Source organism: Schistocerca americana, chromosome 1 (assembly GCF_021461395.2).
Source record: "Schistocerca americana isolate TAMUIC-IGC-003095 chromosome 1, iqSchAmer2.1, whole genome shotgun sequence".
Lineage (NCBI taxonomy): Eukaryota > Metazoa > Arthropoda > Insecta > Orthoptera > Acrididae > Schistocerca > Schistocerca americana.
In genome coordinates, this window is record NC_060119.1 from 515,334,787 (window position 1) to 515,352,458 (window position 17,672).

The following is a 17,672-nucleotide window of genomic DNA, read 5'->3' on the forward strand; positions in this document are numbered from 1 at the left end:
AAATGGTTGATGTTCCCACACTAAACATCTCAGGTAACTGCTTACCACACACACTAATTGTTAGAGGACTTTTATTTTGTCTCCCAATGATAAGACAATGCATTTCCTTTTACAGGCACATGCCACACAGTAAACTAAAACACAACCACAAAATTAAAAACATAGAAGACGGAACATATACCAAAAAATTAGTGTGTCTGTTAAGGTCACAACACAAACTGACTTAGACTACACTGAATTACAAGCACTACAAACCGTACTGTATTCATTGTTCAATGGAAGTTTTTGTCTGTTAATACATTCCCTGCTGAGTGATTTTAAAATGATAAGAGAAATGTAAAGTGTACTGTATACTATAATGAATATCAAACAAAACCAATGACTTTAGTCATAGAGTATAAATTTCTTTTTCCTCAAAGCAATCCGGATAGTTGGACAGGGTTGCCACAAGTTTTGGATATCAGGGAATCAAACATATAAGGGAAATTTGAAAAAGACACTGGAAAAATCTCATTTTTGTCTCAGCAGATGAAATGGTTTGTTTACTGAGATGCCATGCACTGTCGCTGGCTGGGCGCAGCTGAGTATGTGAGCCACTTCCCTACTCCCTCATTCTTATTGCTTCTCCCCTTTTGACTACATCCCTCAACTTACAGTCAGTGCTGCCACCAGTTCTTGCTGCTAGCCTAGCAGCTGCCTGTTGAATCTAGTCTCACAGATCTGCCCACAGGCCAGATTTGTTTGTGTATGGTGTAATGTAGCAGATTTTCATGGTTTATCCATGGACCCAGGACTGTGGTGTTCCTCAACAGGCCGGAGGACATGAGCAATGGATTTGAAGAATTGCAACTGTCTCACCGCAAGTACATCGTACAGTGCGGCATTTTATAGACATTTTATATATTCTAGTACATTTTGACACTTCGAAAGTAGTTTATATATTAGAAAGTATGGACGATAAGAAGAAGAAAATTGTGGCAGTCACTGACAGTTTGTATGCTATGTACTCACATATTTTTTGAAGGAAAGACCACACAATACTTGTAAAGTAATAGACATAAAACAGTGGTTAATAACAGCCAATAATGAACATAGTAGAACCAACATTTTATTGACAGTCACCAATAGTGTTGGTTAACAACTTTTTCCTGCCTTAATCACTTCTTTCAAGAGGCCTACTTTTTTCTGAAGTTATTTCTGTCTTGTGACTCCACAAAAATGCATATTTTTGTCACTAAATGTGTTCCATTTTATTGAAATAAAATAACATAAGTGGTTTTAATGAAAAATATATTCCAGTTGGCTTGCTTTCTCCATCTAAAAACAGTTCATTGCAAAAGATGTTGATGTTAGAACTTAAGATTTTTGCTCATGCATTTAGAAATACAGAAGTCCTTACACTTTTTTGTCAACTTGTGTCTTTACTTACTCTTTAGATCTCAAAATTTGTCAGGGAAAAATGCTAAGACTTGTCTGTTCAGGGAGATATCAGAGAATTTCACTTGGGGAAACTTGTGGCAGCCCTGTTGGAGTTCAGATAATTGGAGTTCTACTGTACTTGCATTATATTAATATTTACCTCAAGTCGAATAGCTGCACTCAATGTTTCTTCGTCAGATTCATACAAATCACTCTCTTCTTCTTTAGTGGAACTTTTAAAAGCACATAACCTGTCTTCAATATCTGAAGAACTGTCAGCATCCTGGAATATAATATTTCAGGTTTTTTTGTCATCAAAATATGCAGAACAAAATTTATAAAATGCATTACCCATATGTATGTGTGAAACATGCTGTACTCTTAACAGAAGGCAGACAGACAACCACTCATATCATAGCTGAACAGGCAACATGACATAAACAAGACAGTAAATGTTGGTGAGCTTCTGACAATGTTCTTCTTCACAGTCAACGAGAAATACATCCACAGCATCACTGCAACCCAACTGGGGAGATGAATTATGCTGAGTAGAATGAGTGACAGGAACAAGAAAACAAGAAGGAGATGGTGAGGGCAGGGAGGGTGGAGGCAAGGGAGACTGTTAGATGGGAAGGAGAGGTAGCAAGGAGCAAGGAAACGAGTTAGGAATGTGGCAGCATTGAGCATTGAGCTTGCCCTGGCAGCATTGAGCTCACCCCGACACAGGTAAGGGAAGCTGTGTGTAGTGCATGATGAAGTGAAGGAGAGGGACAGGAAGTGTAGAGTAATAGAGTGAAGTGGGAGATTTGGGGATGGGGGTACAGAGGGGGATGGGACAGAGGGATAGTGCAGAATGAGATAAAGAAGACAGCATGATCGAAATATGTATTGAAAGGACAATTCCCATACATGAAATTCAGAAAAAACTGGTATGTATTTTCTTTGTGTGTGTGTGTGGGAGGGGGGGGGGGGGGGATCCAGATGGCATGGGTTATGAAAGAGCCACTGAACAGAAGAAGCATGTTATGCTCAGCAGCATGCTCTACAACTGGTAGGTCAGTTTTGTTCTTCGCCACAGTTTGGCAGTGATCAATCATTAAGGTGGGCAGCTGGGTGGTAGTCATGCTCACTTAACCCTCGTGCAGAAATTACATGTATAACATGACTGCTTTCACATGTTGCCCTGCCTCTGATAGGGAAGGATATGCTTTACTTTCCAACTTATAATCTAAGAAGGATCAGAAAGAAAATCCTTGGGTTTCTACATCCAAAAGGGCAATACAACTGTTATCATTTCTGTGTTTTTCTCTTTGCCTTATCTCAACTTGCCTGTCTTTCACATCCATTTCCACCACACCTATCTCAGGTCTCTCGCATCACTTTACTAACTTACTCCCCCCACCCCCTAACCCACTCCTCCATTTCACACAGATAAAGTTAACTTAGTAGGTGATGAACATTTGTTACAGTACCTTAGTACTTTATTTGCTTCTTGCAACAAACATACTTGTTTTTCATACAAAACTATTATGTTGCTGTTGTCCATAATTAGAATTCATTTTTATATGTCCAAAGATCTTTGTGAAATCATTGACCTATATGAAAAATGGTACTGGTCCTAGTGTGCTCCCACGAATCACTTAACATATTTTGAGTTAGGTAAGTACTTCACCTGGGCACATGTGGAAGTGTTTTAGCATCCGCCCATCAAACGGACAGAGTATGAGTCCATGTTGTGGGTTGTATACCTTAGAAACCAAGAGGCTGCTGTTACATCAGTGCTGGGCCTCTCCCCTTGCCCCTACAGTTGAGTGAGTATGACAAGTCTGAGAACAGTGGGGCTGCTTCCTACTCGTCAACTCGTTCCATTACTAAAGCGTGCAGGAGGTTATCATCTGCAGCAAGATTCACACAGGTAGTACTAAGTTTCTATGGCTGGACTTCGCAGTAATAAATTAAATGCATAAATCTTCTTTGTGAATCAGTCTGTATATTAGTGAAAACCCTGTTAAAATCTCTACAGTAGTTCCTGAAATCATCCTCCACATACTGGCAGAAAAATGCAGTGGGGACTTTAATTCATCATAGTTCAGCCAATTTGCTTAAAATATTTATAAATTATAAATACAAAGCTTTCTTGTGAGTCAGTCTGTCCATTCGTGAAAACAGAATCAAAATTGCTACTGTAGTTCCTGAGATTTGTCAACCACTCTAGCGGAGCTAACCCCAAAATGAAAGCCTGATTCTCCTCGCATAATGAAACAACACGTACTTTGTGTCTCAAGGGCATTTTCATAATATCACTTTCTTGAATGTATATGCACCAACAGAAGATGCACATGAAGACATTGTAGATTATTTCTATGATCAGTTACAGGAGGTTTGTGACAGAAAAGCTAGATATGACTCCAAAATAGTACTTGCTGACTACAGTGTGAAACTGGGCAAACAAGAGGTATTCAGAAACACATTTGGTGAGGGTTTCCCAATTTGCTTCTGCGAACAAATGAACGGAAAAATATCTACAATGGTACCTGTAAAAAAGAATGAAGCAAACCAAATAGTCAACATACTGCTATCAAAGAGATGGGCACCTAATACAGAAAATGTGCACACTTCTCAAGGAGCTAATTCCGATTCTCACCGCTATTTAATAGGAGCCAAAATGAGGCAGAAACTTTCTATAGCTGCCAAATGAAACAGTACTAGAATAAAGAAATGGGACATAGAACAACTGAAAGGTAAGTCTACTGTTTAAGAGTATCAGGACAGACTGAGAAAGGAGTTATGAACAAAATATGGTGAAGACCATATAGACTCTATTAAAAATGCCATTCTGTCAACAGCACATGCAATATGGGGAAACAAGAAGACTTAGAAATGAAGATTGGTGTGACAATGAATGTAGACAGGCACTGACACAGAAAAAGGACGCAAGACTGAAGTGCTTCCAGCAAAATACAAGACCAAATCAGGCATTATATAATAAAAAGGGAATACAGGCAGCAAGGGTATGTAGAAGGAAAAAAAGGGAAGCCCTAAGGAGAAAGATAGAGGAGACAGAAGAGCACTATTAAAGGAATGAGAGCAGAATTTTTTATAAGAAAATTAAAGAAGGAACCCAAGAATATAGACCAAAAATAGCAGCATGTGATCACACAGAGGTAAATTTGCTGACAGATAAAGAAAATGTTCTGGATAGATGGAGAGACTAATTCAAGGGAATCCTGAAGAGCAATCTTACAAGGGGGAGAGCAACCACTCTACTAAATCGCAAGTCCAGAGAGAGGAGAATCCAGTTAGAGAAAGCATCAGAACCTGGCAGAATAACTGCAGAAATAGTAAAAAAACGGGTGGACTGGTCTCCATAAGAGAATCCACAAACTTATCAAGTTGATGTAGTCAAGAAATAATCCCAGAAGAGTGGACCTTCAATGTAACCCAACAAATCAATAAGAAGGGAGACAAGTCTTGTTATTTGACTTACCAAAGAATTACCCTGCTAATTTAAGTTATAATATTCTCTTTGATATTATCTACAACAGGATAGTTCCAGATGTAAATGAGATTCTGAGAGAATATCAGTGTGGATTTTGCCCTAATAGGCCAAAAACAGATCAGATATTTTTGTACTGAGGCAAATACATGAGAAGACATATAAGTGTAATATTGAGCTTCATAACCTCTTATGTCTTTAACAGTCCTCATAGAGCAGAAATGCTAAATGAGTTGCTTCTGCTCGATGTAACATCTAAGTATGTTCACTTATCCAAGCAACACTGACAACTTCCAACACTGCAGTGTGAGTGAATGGGGAACTCAGTAAATGGTTCAGCATCAGTAAAAGAGTCAGACACACAGACACCCTCTCCACAATGGTTTTCAATATGAGTCTTGAAGCAGCCATTCAAGAGCTTCAAATATCTGGTTACACAGCAGCAAAGTCAACAAATATATGTGCATACACTGATTATGTAGCAATTATTTATAGAAGAGTTTTAGTAAAGGAAACAACAGATGAGCTGAAAGAAGACACACTACCTGGATGCCTTGCTATTAATGAAGTGAAGGCTAAGAATATGAATTTGAACAAGAAGAAATATAATATGGATAAACTACCAGTAGTTGGTGTCACATTTTACCAAGTACAGAATTTTCCACGTAAACTGAAATAAAACTGCCCATTCTAAGTGGTAACAGATTCTTCTCCAAATCCAACAAATTGTCGGCCTCAAGGTTATTAAATAGATAACCGAAACTTCAAATCTATAAGGTCATGATCAGGCCAGTTGTAACCTATGGACATGAAACATGTACACTAACGGGTGCTGATGAGCAGCAACTCAGGACATTTGAATGCAGGGCTCTGCACAAGGTTCAGGATAACAATGGGCTAGAACAAACACTGAGATGGTTTACCTCATACAAGGAGCTGACGTTGTCAGAATTATAAAAAGTGGAAAGAATTATAAAAAGTGGAAGAATAGCCTGGCTTGAAAATACCTTTAAGATGGATATTTGATGAATAACTAAAAAGGTTTTGAAAGCAGTGGACTGATGATGTGGAAGAAGATTGTGAGCAGATGATCTGGAAGTAGGTGGTCAACAAATGATATGGAAGAAGTTATAAACTCTGTCAGAGTTAGAGGATGGCGAAGAACCGCACTGGAGAGAGCAGAATGGAGGAAACTTGTTGAAGAGGCTAAGACCTATGCTGGGCTGTAACGATATGAGGAGAAGAAGAAGAAGTTCCTGAGATTAGCCTTCAATATGGACAGAAAAACATGGCAGGGGACTTCAGTTTATAAAATGTGTTGACAATCATCATGCCCAAATACTGTGTGTGTGTGTAGTGGTAATGCCACGAATCCTCGGTTGTATTCACACACTTGTGTATTCACTCTCCATTCTATGCCAGAAGAGTCCACTTGTACCTGAAAAGACTCAAGTGACAAGTTTATGGTTATAAACTGGCATAACAGAGACTGTCAAGTTGTCTCCGAAGATACGGAGATGGCGAATTTGGAGATAACATCATAGCACCCGTGGGCGAATTTACAAAGATCATTTCTGATCTCTAGTAAGTGAGTGAGCATGAGTATGAGTGAGTGTGTGAGAGTGTGTGTGTGTGTGTGTGTGTGTGTGTGTGTGTGTGTGTGTGTGTGATATATATATAGCTCATTGTGGACCAGACATTATTTAACTGCAACTGCACTTGGTAATCTACAAACTCAGATTTTCATTCATTTTGTGCATAGGTTGGTAAAAAGCTTTGGCATTGTATTTCCACAAAATATGACCGTTTCCATGTTACACTTAGCTGTATGTAATGGAGGAAGAAAAGTAATGTGTATCTGACATCAGTCATGCTGCTGAGGGGTGGTTGGTCATTCTGTACAGATTAATGTGCATACAAACTTGCAGACCTGTGGTTGACTAATGGCTTGCAATCGTGTTGTTTACAAGTGTGTAGATTTCTCACAAAAAGCTGAGTGCAAGAAATTTGCTATCAGTTACTCTGGAGAACAACTGCACTGTTCAAATATAGTATTACAATAGTGGTGTGCTGCTTGACACAGTCAGATTGATTAAATACAAGGACACAGTCATATCGATTAAATATCTAGGTGTAACATGCAAAGTGACATTAAATGGATCAAGCATGTAAGGACTGTAGTAGGGAAAGCAAATGATGTGTCCATTCAAATAATGGTAAGATTCAAAATAGTGTGTAAGTAATACTTTATTAACACAGCACAGAAAGAACAAGAGTTAACATAATGTAGCTTCTGAGAGATACAACTGAAATGAATCCTCGTGATCTAGTAGGAATGAGATGAAGCCAAGAGTCTGTTGTGGCCTGGGTCATGACATCAGTCATACCAGTTCCAGAAGACAATGAATACAGATAATGCCGGCATCAGAGGAGGCAAAGATTCTGAGGGTGACGGCAGGTGGGTTGGTGCAGAAGCTGTTGGGTATTTTCCAGAAATGGCCACTGAGATGCCGAGTCCAGATAAAGCCACCATCAGAGCAACCAGAGGCAAAGGCAACTGCTAGCGGATCGGCATTGCATGCGCTGATGGGATGCTAATCACAGCCCAGCATAAGCCCAGAGTGTGATCATAAGCATGGACTTGTATGCTGCCTGCTTGCAGTTGAGCAGCATCTTAAATAGGCAACAACTGGAAGGATATCTATATGGTGCACAGTTTGCCTGTAACCTGCAGATGTAATCTACTTCCAAAATTGCAACGGCCACTATTGCTGATTTGCACACTGTAACGTGGTTGTGCCTCTGGTAGCATCTACTGGAAGTTGGCTTGTACTGCTAACAAATCCATGGTGTACTTCCATTGCTCAGCACATACTGCCTCCTGTGGAAGAGTGCCTGGAGCAAGACTATCCACTGGTCGCAGATGTTGTGCCGAAGGCAGGAGCAGCTGCCATAGCTTTGGATGTATGGTATAAGGAAAAAGATGATGACATCATCTTTATGTTGATCACAGATCCTGCATCCACTACCGGGAGGGGGGGGGGGGATACAAAAAGAAGAGCAGTACCAACAGGTGTCCATGGGAAAGACATACCTTCCCCCAGGCAACATGGGATGTCCGGAGATGTGGGCAGCTCTTGCAACCTGTGACTCTGTCCCTGGAATCTTGGACCCTAGGGTGTGAAGCAGTTGTTGCAGAGAGAGTGGATGACCCGAGTGTGCCTGTGAATGAAGTTGGTGGGAGGCCTAAAATGAGGAAAAAAGTGCAGGCTCATTGTGGCGGTGAAGAGGACATGAAGTGCTGTGCTGCCCTTGTGCAGAGGCAGGCTATGACTAGGTGTGATGCAGCAGAGGCTGCATCAGGTGTGGCTGGAGGATAGTGGCAGGAAGGGCGATGGGGCAGCAAGGGAAGAGGAATGTACCTGGAGGCTGGAGACTGAGACTGGGCAGTGGTGGAAACATGGGCTCTAAGGTCACGCCTGGGTAGCACAAGTGTGAGCCTGCGGCAGGAGAGACACTGTGCATACTGTGAAGTGTCGAGGTCGTGCACGAGGCACACGAAACGGCAACTGTGTGCATCAAGGTCACGTCAGAGGAGAACGATAATTGGGAGGCAGGATGCAATGGGGAAGACATCAGTGGATCTGGCGTGCACAGGTGTACAAGAATAAGGAAGGTCGATAAAGGTGAGCTGAAGTGGTGGGAAGAATGCTACCAGGTGTGCAGAAGCATGGAAGAAAGAGGGAGCAGAGCACCAGAGGCAGCAAAGAAACCAGCATGTAGTCACAAGAAAGACAACCAGGTGAGAGGAGGCATGAAGTGCTGCACCACCCTCATGGTGGAATGCAGGGGCAGTGTGGTGTGCAACTAGAGCGAACATAAATGTGGACCTCATTGCTGACTGATGTGATGTGCCACCCTCTTGAGGAAGGTTGTTCATGGCTGCATCAATCTGGAACAGGTATGGTGCCATGGAAACAGCAATGGGCTTGCCACCAGAAGAGGGTGGAAGGTGAGGTTCAGGGCAGCAGGAATGGAGCTGCACCCTTGTCACCAACTGATGTGTCCTGGGCTGTGCCACCCTCAACAGGAAAGACTGTCTGTGACTCCATTTTCTTGGCAAACACTTGGAGAGGTAGGGTAGCATCTGCTCAGCTGGAGGGAAGGCAGCCGCTGAGCATGAGAACAATTGCAGATAACTCTAGTTGCTGCAGCATGTAGACTTTATGCTAGTAGACAACTGATGTGTTCTAACTGGTAGCACAGAAAAGCAAGGCAACGGCCTAGGCTGCATGCAAATAACGATGAGTTTCCAAATAATGTGTAAGTAACAGTTTATTAACACAGAACAGAAAGAACACAGTTTAACATAATTCAGCTTCTGATAGCTACAACTGCAATGGATCTTCCTCATCAGGAGTGAATGTAACAAAACCAAGAGCATGTCTTGACTTGGGTCATTACGATGTGTGACGTACATTATCACAATGGTCTGTTGTAACATAAGTTGTGACAGTAATGGCTAGGTACAAATACACATACAAGATTACAGTTCCGGCAATATCGAATCTGGGGAAGGACAGCATCAGAGGAGGCAAATACTCCAAGTGTGATGGTTGGTGGGTAGGTGCAAATGCTGTTAGTATCAAACTTCCTGGCAAATTAAAAAGTGTGTGCCGGACCGAGACTCGAACTTGGGACCTTTGCCTTTTGCGAGCAAGTGCTCTACCATCTGTGCTACCCAAGCATGACTCACAACCTGCCCTCACAACTTCAATTCCGCCAGTACCTCGCCTCCTATCTTCCAAACTCCACAGAAGCTGTTACATATCTTCCAGTAACAGTCACAGGGATGTTGAGCCTGGTAAAGGCTGGCATTGGAGGAGGCACAGGCTCCACAGCGACTGCTGGTGGGTTGGTGTGGTGCAGCTGATGAGAGCTTGGATTAATAAGCCACTCGGCATGGCTAGCATAAGCCCAGCATGTGAGCATAAGATGAGACTGTGTGCTGCCTGCTTATAGACATAATCTAGTGTTGTGGCTGTAGCGTTGTTATCACAGGTGCATGCGCTGCTTCTGGAGAAGTTGGACCTATAGTGGCACTTGTGGGAGGTTGGCTTGTCAACATGAGTGCTTATACTGTTGATGAATCTGCAGTGCACTTGCATTGCTTACCACACAGTCTGTGGTAGAGGAGCACCTGAAGCAAGACTAATCTGCTGCAGGTGTTGTGCCAAAGGCAGAAAGCGGCCAGTGTACAGCCAGGTATATGGCAGTGAAAGGTTAACTTGAGTTCATTGAGGGAATACTAGGAAACTGTAGCTCATTCATAAAGATGATTGTGTTTCAAACACTAGTGCAACCCATTCTTGAGTATTGCTCGAGTGTTTGGGGTCCCCACCAGGTCAGATCAAAGGAAGACACCAAAGCAATTCAGAGCAAGCTGCTACACTTGTTACCTGTACATTCAATCAACATGTGAATATTGTGGAGACGCTTCAAGAATTCAGATGGAAGTCCCTGCAGGGAAGACGACATTTGTTTTGTGAAACACTATTGAGAAAATTTACAGAACTGACATTTCCAACTGAGTGCAGATCAATTTTACAGCTGCCAATGTACGTTTTACATGAGAACTGCAAAAACAAGATAAGAGAAATTAGGACTCGTATGGATGCATGCAGAATGTCATTTTTCCCTGGTTCGATTTTTGAATGGAACAGGAAAGGAAATAACTAGCTACACTCTGCTATATACTGTGCGGTGGAGTATATACAGAGATGTAAATGTAAAAGTGTGTGGTAGAGTGTACTTTTTATTGTATCTTATATTAAGGTCATTGCCCATTCCATTCACAGATGGAGCATATGATGTATGACTGCTGTATGCCTCTGTGTTGTTTTTTGCCTGATTTATTTGTATGATTTCTATGTGAAAGATGAAAAGCACACAAAAAAAAAAATTCATAGTTTTTACTTGAAAGATAATTCTTTTAAGTTTTGTAAGCAGCTTCTCATGAGATGTTCGATGTCTTTCTTCGACTGCCAAACAATTAAGCACTTTCAACATTTATGTCTCACTTTCTTGCCAGTTGAACCAGCCTGCGACCTTTTAGAGTACCCTTTTACGTTCAGTGTCCCCATTAGTCCAACCTGGGCCCCACACACTTGAACATGATTCAGGTACAGAGTGTTTTGTATGCATACCCTATCAATTAATCATAGCTTGGCATTTGCTTTACCTCCAACTTGGTGACCATAACCATTCTACATCATATTTTCATAAATATTCCCACAACAGAACTGATTTTATCTGTCTCTCATTAATTTTGTAGTCAAAGGATGACACATTTTTGTGAAGTACATAGCTTTGCATTTCTCTAAATAAGCAGCTACATGCCTCTCTGCAGCTGGCTGTCATTCTTGTCCAGACATGACTGGACATTACTGCAATGTTTACAAGCTAGAATAACCTCATACATAGTTGCATTGTCTGCACACCTAAGATTGCAACTAGTAATGCCCACTATTCCGTTGATGCATGGCATGAACAGCCAAGGTTTTATTTTACACTCTACTGTGGAATATCACATATTACTTCAGTGCCTGCAAGTGACTCTCCATCCAGGATAACACACTGTGTTCCGACTACAGAAAATTTTTGCTTAACCTAAAATCATGGTCAACTATCTCACAGGAACACATTTTCTTTGGAATGCAAAGATGCAGTGCTGAAACAAAGCCATTTTTGCACTCAGGAAACAGTTTATCAATCTCTTCTCTATCCAGGTCATAGAGGTTTCATGTGTGAAGGGTGCAAATTGAGTTTCACACGATTGACATTTTTTGAAATGCATTGCTGATTTTGATGGAGAACATTATTTCCTTCCAGATAGGTCATAATGTTTGAACTAGGAACATGCTCTACCTGTCTGCTACAAATAGATGTCAGTGATATATGTAATATGATAGTCCTCTGGATCAGCTTTTCTTCTTAATTTGTAGTCAGGTTTGAACTGTGCTCTTTTCCAATTGCAGAAAATACAACTCTGCTCAAAGGATCTGCAGTAAATAATGATTGGAGTGAAGCCAATTCACTCACAAATTTTGTATAGAAACTGATAGGAATTGAGTTTTGGTGACTGAAGCTGCTCTTCAACACCACTAATACTGATCAATATGTCATTCATCTTAATAGTAATACAACTTCTAAATGATGGCAACACTCCTTTAATTTCCTTTGTGAAGGAGCATCTGAAGATAGACTTCAACATTTCCTTTTTTCCTGTTCTTGTCCAGTCCTCAAGTAGATGGAGTTTTTGTGTTGTTGATGATTGTAACGTATGACCATAATTTCTCATGATTTTTGTACATGTCTTGTGAGAATATTTTACTACAGCACTTATTCAAGTCTTCATTCATTGCCTGTACGGTACCTAAGTGTGTTTCAATTAATATCTGTCCATCTATTGATTGATGCTTTGCTTTGTACTTATTATGTAGCACACATTGCTTCTTAAGAAGTTTTGTAATACTGGCTGTGCACCAAGGGTGATCTCCACCATCTTTAATTATTCTGCTATGAATGTGTTTTTCTAAAGTTTGGCTAACTAACTGATTATACTTGAGCCACAGTTCCTCTTTACATTCACTATGTGAATCAAATGAGTCCAGCTTATATCTAAGACTAAACATTTACATTTCTCTGCTTACCTTTCTAGCCCCTGGTACCTAGATGTCCATTACAGCTACAACTGTACCATGATCACTAATCCTAGTCTCTCTGAGAGCATCCACAAACAATCCAGATATTTTTGTTATCAACAAGTCTAGTATGTTTCTATCATGGATAGGGTGCTAAATAATTTCTTCTAGGTAATGTTTATAGCAGGAAGTCTTCTCTCATTCGCCACTTATGATGTTGTAACTGTCTTAAGTCAACAGATGGGCAATTAAAATATACTTCAACTATTAAAGGGTAAACTGGAATTACACACACTAGGAAACGCACGTTTCCTCTGAAGTTTTCAGTTAATTATGCAACCGAGCCTATTGACTGACAGAAGAATTCAGCTTCAACTTTAATCCCATTCCTGACCATTATTTGTGCCCAAACAATCTTGCATGCTGCTTCAATATCTACCTCAATTGATTTAAAATTGCTACCTGCTGCTACAAATGCAATACTTCCAATCCTCTGGATGCCTTTTAGTAAACATCTGTGTGTTCCCCAAAGATTGCACAGCTACCATTCTCTTGTTTTAGCCGACTCTCAGTGCTGAATATATGTAGACCCTGCAATTTTCAATCTGTTTCACATTGTAGCACATTTTTGTGAATGTGAATGCTTCTGCAATTTATCAATAATCAATATGCTCATCTATCTGGGAAATTTCTGAAGCCATAAGTGTATATTTCCAAGCCATCTGCAACAACATTTATATGGGGTGGACGAATAGTCAGCTGTTCTAAAAGACCTTGTATGCATTCCATGCCCTCTGGTGTGTAATGTGCCCATGATTTGTCTAGCGAAACCCAGCAGCTCTCAACACCTCTGCACAACTTAAGACTGTCACAGAATCCCCCAACCCTGGTTCAGTGCTCAAAACACAGGTCCGTGATCATATCTGGAAACTGTGTGAACTTCACTGAGTCACCATAAGCAAGACTGGTTTTTTCAAGTTCTACAACAAATTTTGGAAGGAACAGAGTATGATCTCAGAACCAAGCTGTCAGGCAATATTTGTTCTGATTTGGGCAATCATCTGCAGCAGTAGCATTATGCCCCCTTAAGTGTTGTTGGCATAGTTTCTTTATTGTGTTGAACAATGAATACACTGCAGCCAGTGGGCAATGAATGCTGTTCAATACGGCCTCTGTGGACATAGGCGAAGCCAACATTACCATCAGCCACCGAGCCATTGGGCTAAACAACTTCAGAGCTGCGGAACATCTCAAGAATCAAGAGGAAGTGACAGCGAAAAGTGGCGGAGTTAACTGAGTCCTTAGGGCCATATAAAAGGTCCACACGAAGCTTTGGCCGAGGTGTACACCATGGAGGTGTATGTGAATGGACCTCAAGTAGAAGTGGTAAAGGGAAGGACTCCAGTTCAGAGACAAGAGATCGTACGCAAACTGCAATTGTGAGCCCTGACATGGGCTGCCGATGTGGGAGATGAACTGTCACAAGTGGGAAAAGGAAATGGTAATTCGGATCTGCAGGAAAACTATGAATGTGTGCACCATAACTGGCAAGCAGTTGTGCACATCAGATCCACAATGGAGGGACTCCGGCCTCTACCTGGACACTGGTCACCGAACTCATTCTAAAAGCTCCTGTTGCTAGTTGAACGCCACAGTGGTGCAGTGGGTCGAGTAAACACAATGCTGAGGGCGCCGCTGAGCCGTAAACCAGACTCCCATAGTCAAGGCTGGATTGAACAAGGGCTCTGTAGAGCTGCAGCAGCATAGAGTGATCTGCACCCCAGTTGGTGTTGCTCAGGCAGTGGAGAGCATTGAGGTGCTGCCAGCACTCCCGCTTAAGCTGACAAAGGTGAGGTAGCCAAGTCAATTTGTTGTTGAAAACCAGTCCTAAAAATCGATACATCTCCACTACAGTGAGTGGATCATCATTAACATAAAGTTCAGGTTCCGGATGAATGGTACAATGCCGACAGAAGTGCATGACACACGACTTCGGGGCTGAAAACTGGAAGCCGTGGGCTACAGCCCATGACTGCGCCTTGTGAGTGGCTCCTTGTAGGTGCCGCTCACCAACAATAGTACTGGAGGAGCATACAGATAAGGGGAGGATGAAGGCCCAACAGCTGCTGCAAGGCCATTAATGGCCACTAAAAATAGAGATACACTCAATACGGAGCCCTAAGGAATGCCATTCTCCTGAATACGGGGGAACTATGGGAGGCACCAACTTGGACACAGAAAGTAAGAAGCAACAGGGAGTTTTGGATACAAATAGGGAGCGGGCCCCAGAGACCCCACTCATACAATGTGGCAAGGGTATGACGTCACCAGGTCATTTCGTATGCATTACATACGTCAAAAAAGACGGCAACCAGGTGTTGGTGTCTGGAAAAGACTATTTGGAGGGCAGACAAGATTACCAGTAGTAGAGCGACCCTGGTGGAAGCTGCCCTGACATGGAGCCAGTAGGCCACATGACTCCAGGACCCATCCCAACCGCCGATGCACCATACATTCCAGCAGCTTACAGAGAATGCTGGTGAGGCTGATGGACTGATAGCTATCCACATCAAGCTGATTTTTACCAGGTTTTAGCATCGGAATGATGGTGCTCTCCCGCCACTGCGATGGAAAGACATCATCACACCAGATCCAGCTGAAGATTAGGAGGAGATATCGCTTGTAGTCAGACGAGAGATGTTTAATCATCTGACTGTGGATCCGCTCCAGCCCAGGAGCTGTGTCGGGGCAATGTGCAAGGGTGCTGAGGGGCTCCCACTCTGTAAATGGGGCATTATAAGGTTCATTGTGGCGTGTAGAGAAGAAGAGGACTTTCCTTTCCATCCGCTGTTTGAGGATGTGAAAGGCTGGGGGCTAGTTCTCCGACACAGGGGACACCTGTTGGGGTCTGGTATCCAAAAAGATGTCTGATCTTCAAAAAATGGTTCAAATGGCTCTGAGCACTATGGGACTAAACTTCTGAGGTCATCAGTCCCCTAGAACTTAGAACTACTTAAACCTAACTAACCGAAGGACATCACACACATCCATGCCGGAGGCAGGATTCGAACCAGCGACCGTAGCGGTCGCGCGGTTCCAAACAATAGTGCCTAGATCTAGGTCCTCAGTGGACACCATAATCTTCACCTCATCCTTGAACACAGAGCTTGTAGGTAGCTGTGGTGTGGGTGCCACGGCAATTCCATTGGTCTTGGGGGTCTTCTTTCTGGATTTCTCTCGCTGATCCTTGTGTTTCTCTGGCTGGAAGGGCTTCACTAATTCAGTCTCCGGAATTGAGGATGATTGTAAAGCCCTATGCCCAGCTGCTTTTGGGTACTTCAGCCACTGGTGGGAGTCATCTTTCCTACTAGCAGAAACCCAAGAGACCCCTCCCTAGCAAGAAGAGGTGGAGAAGACTTACGCTTCTCCGGCTGAGAAGTGGGGATTGGTGTTCCTGATGGGTGGGGGAACAGTGCTCCCGAGGTAGGTGGTGTGGGAACAACAGGGAGGGAAGTGCCCCCCCAAACATCAAGGGGGCAGGTGTAGTCTTCTCGCTCTGAGAGCCGAGTGGAACACACGGAACTGATGGGGCTACAACTGTTCTCATAGCAACGACATAAGAGGAGGTCATAGCCATAGGATATAGGCGCTCATATTTCCTCTTGGCCTCTGCGTAGGTCAGTTGGTCCAGTGTCTTGTATTCCATGATTTTCCTTTCTCGCTGTAAAATCCTGCATTCTGGTGAGCAAGGGGAATGATGTTCTGCAGCTGACACAGATGGGACGGGAAGACATATGGCCGAACTTCCAGCACTTAAAGCACTGCAATGGGGGAGGGATATATGGCTTGACATCACAGCGGTAGACCATCACCATGACCATCTCGGGTAATGTGTCACCCTCGAAGGCCAAGATGAAGGCACCGGTGGCAACTTGATTATCCCTCGGACCCCGATGGACGCGCTGGACGAAATGAACTCTGCATCGCTTTAAGTTGGCAAGCAGCTTGTCATCAGACTAAAAAAGAAGGTCCCTGTGGAATATAATACTATGGACTGTATTTAAGTTCTTATGAGGCATGATGCTAACGGAAACATCCCCCTGTTTGTCACAAGCGAGTAATGCCCGTGACTGGGCAGAGGATGCCATTTCTATCTCTGAGACTTGGAACACTTAGAGACTGCTGGCATTTGATCACCAGCAAGTGATGACTTGGTACACTTCATCGTGCATCGTCTGCACTGATGCCACCCACTCCGACCAGGGGCCCTCGCCACAGGCGCAACCCAACCACAGCAAAGGCCACCTGGGAGTCCAGATGCCCCAGGGTAATGGGTATCTACTCCTTGGCATACGTGGGGAATTAATGGCGCAGACATCAGCAGAGCAATTCGTGTGTAGTCAGGGGGCTACAACCAACAGGGTACATGGCGGCCCCACAGCAACGGACTGGCTACCGTGCTGGATATGAGGTGCAAAGAATTCCATGGTCATCGCAGGTGCAGAAAATGACACTGCATGGTGGGTGGAGGAAAATGCACTCAGAAAGGTGTCCTCGCTCAAAAGATGGAGGATGAGCAGGACTGCAATGCCACAATGAGAAAGTGGGCTAAAGATCTCAATTGGTTTGCTCTTCAGGAAAATCTTGAAAAATGGAGGTCAAAACCTACAGGGGACCATTACATAAAGACCGAAAGGTGTGAGACTCCTTTTAGTTGCCTCTTACAACAGGCAGGAATACCTCGGGTCTATTCTAACCCCCAGAACCGCAGGGGGCATTTATTTAGTTCTCCTCCACAGTTGCATACAATCTTTAATTGCAACTACATTCAAATGTTTGTGTTCATTTTTAAACCATTTCTTGCATCTCTAATAATTGACTGTAACGTAATTCCAGTGGAACACTCAAAAGACTTGTTCATACACCAGCTTTTTTTCCCCTAGAGTACGAGTAAGTCTTTTGAATGTTCCACTGGAATTATGTTACTGTTACAAAAATAAAATAAAAATATTACCTTAATGATTAAATACATTGCTGCCCATTAAAATTGCAAC

The 17,672-nt window shown here is 42.7% G+C and overlaps 1 protein-coding gene across 3 annotated transcripts in view; it reads right to left on the bottom strand.

The window, feature by feature from the left end:
• The window catches only part of LOC124605149 (zinc finger CCHC-type and RNA-binding motif-containing protein 1-like), an 82,514-nt gene that overhangs the window by 2,321 nt on the left and 62,521 nt on the right, over positions 1 to 17,672 (bottom strand). For all 3 annotated transcript variants that reach the window (XM_047136632.1, XM_047136640.1, XM_047136648.1), the window contains exon 4: positions 1,580 to 1,702. In XM_047136632.1, the coding sequence (XP_046992588.1) occupies positions 1,580 to 1,702 (123 nt within the window). The remainder of the gene's footprint in view (positions 1 to 1,579; positions 1,703 to 17,672) is intronic.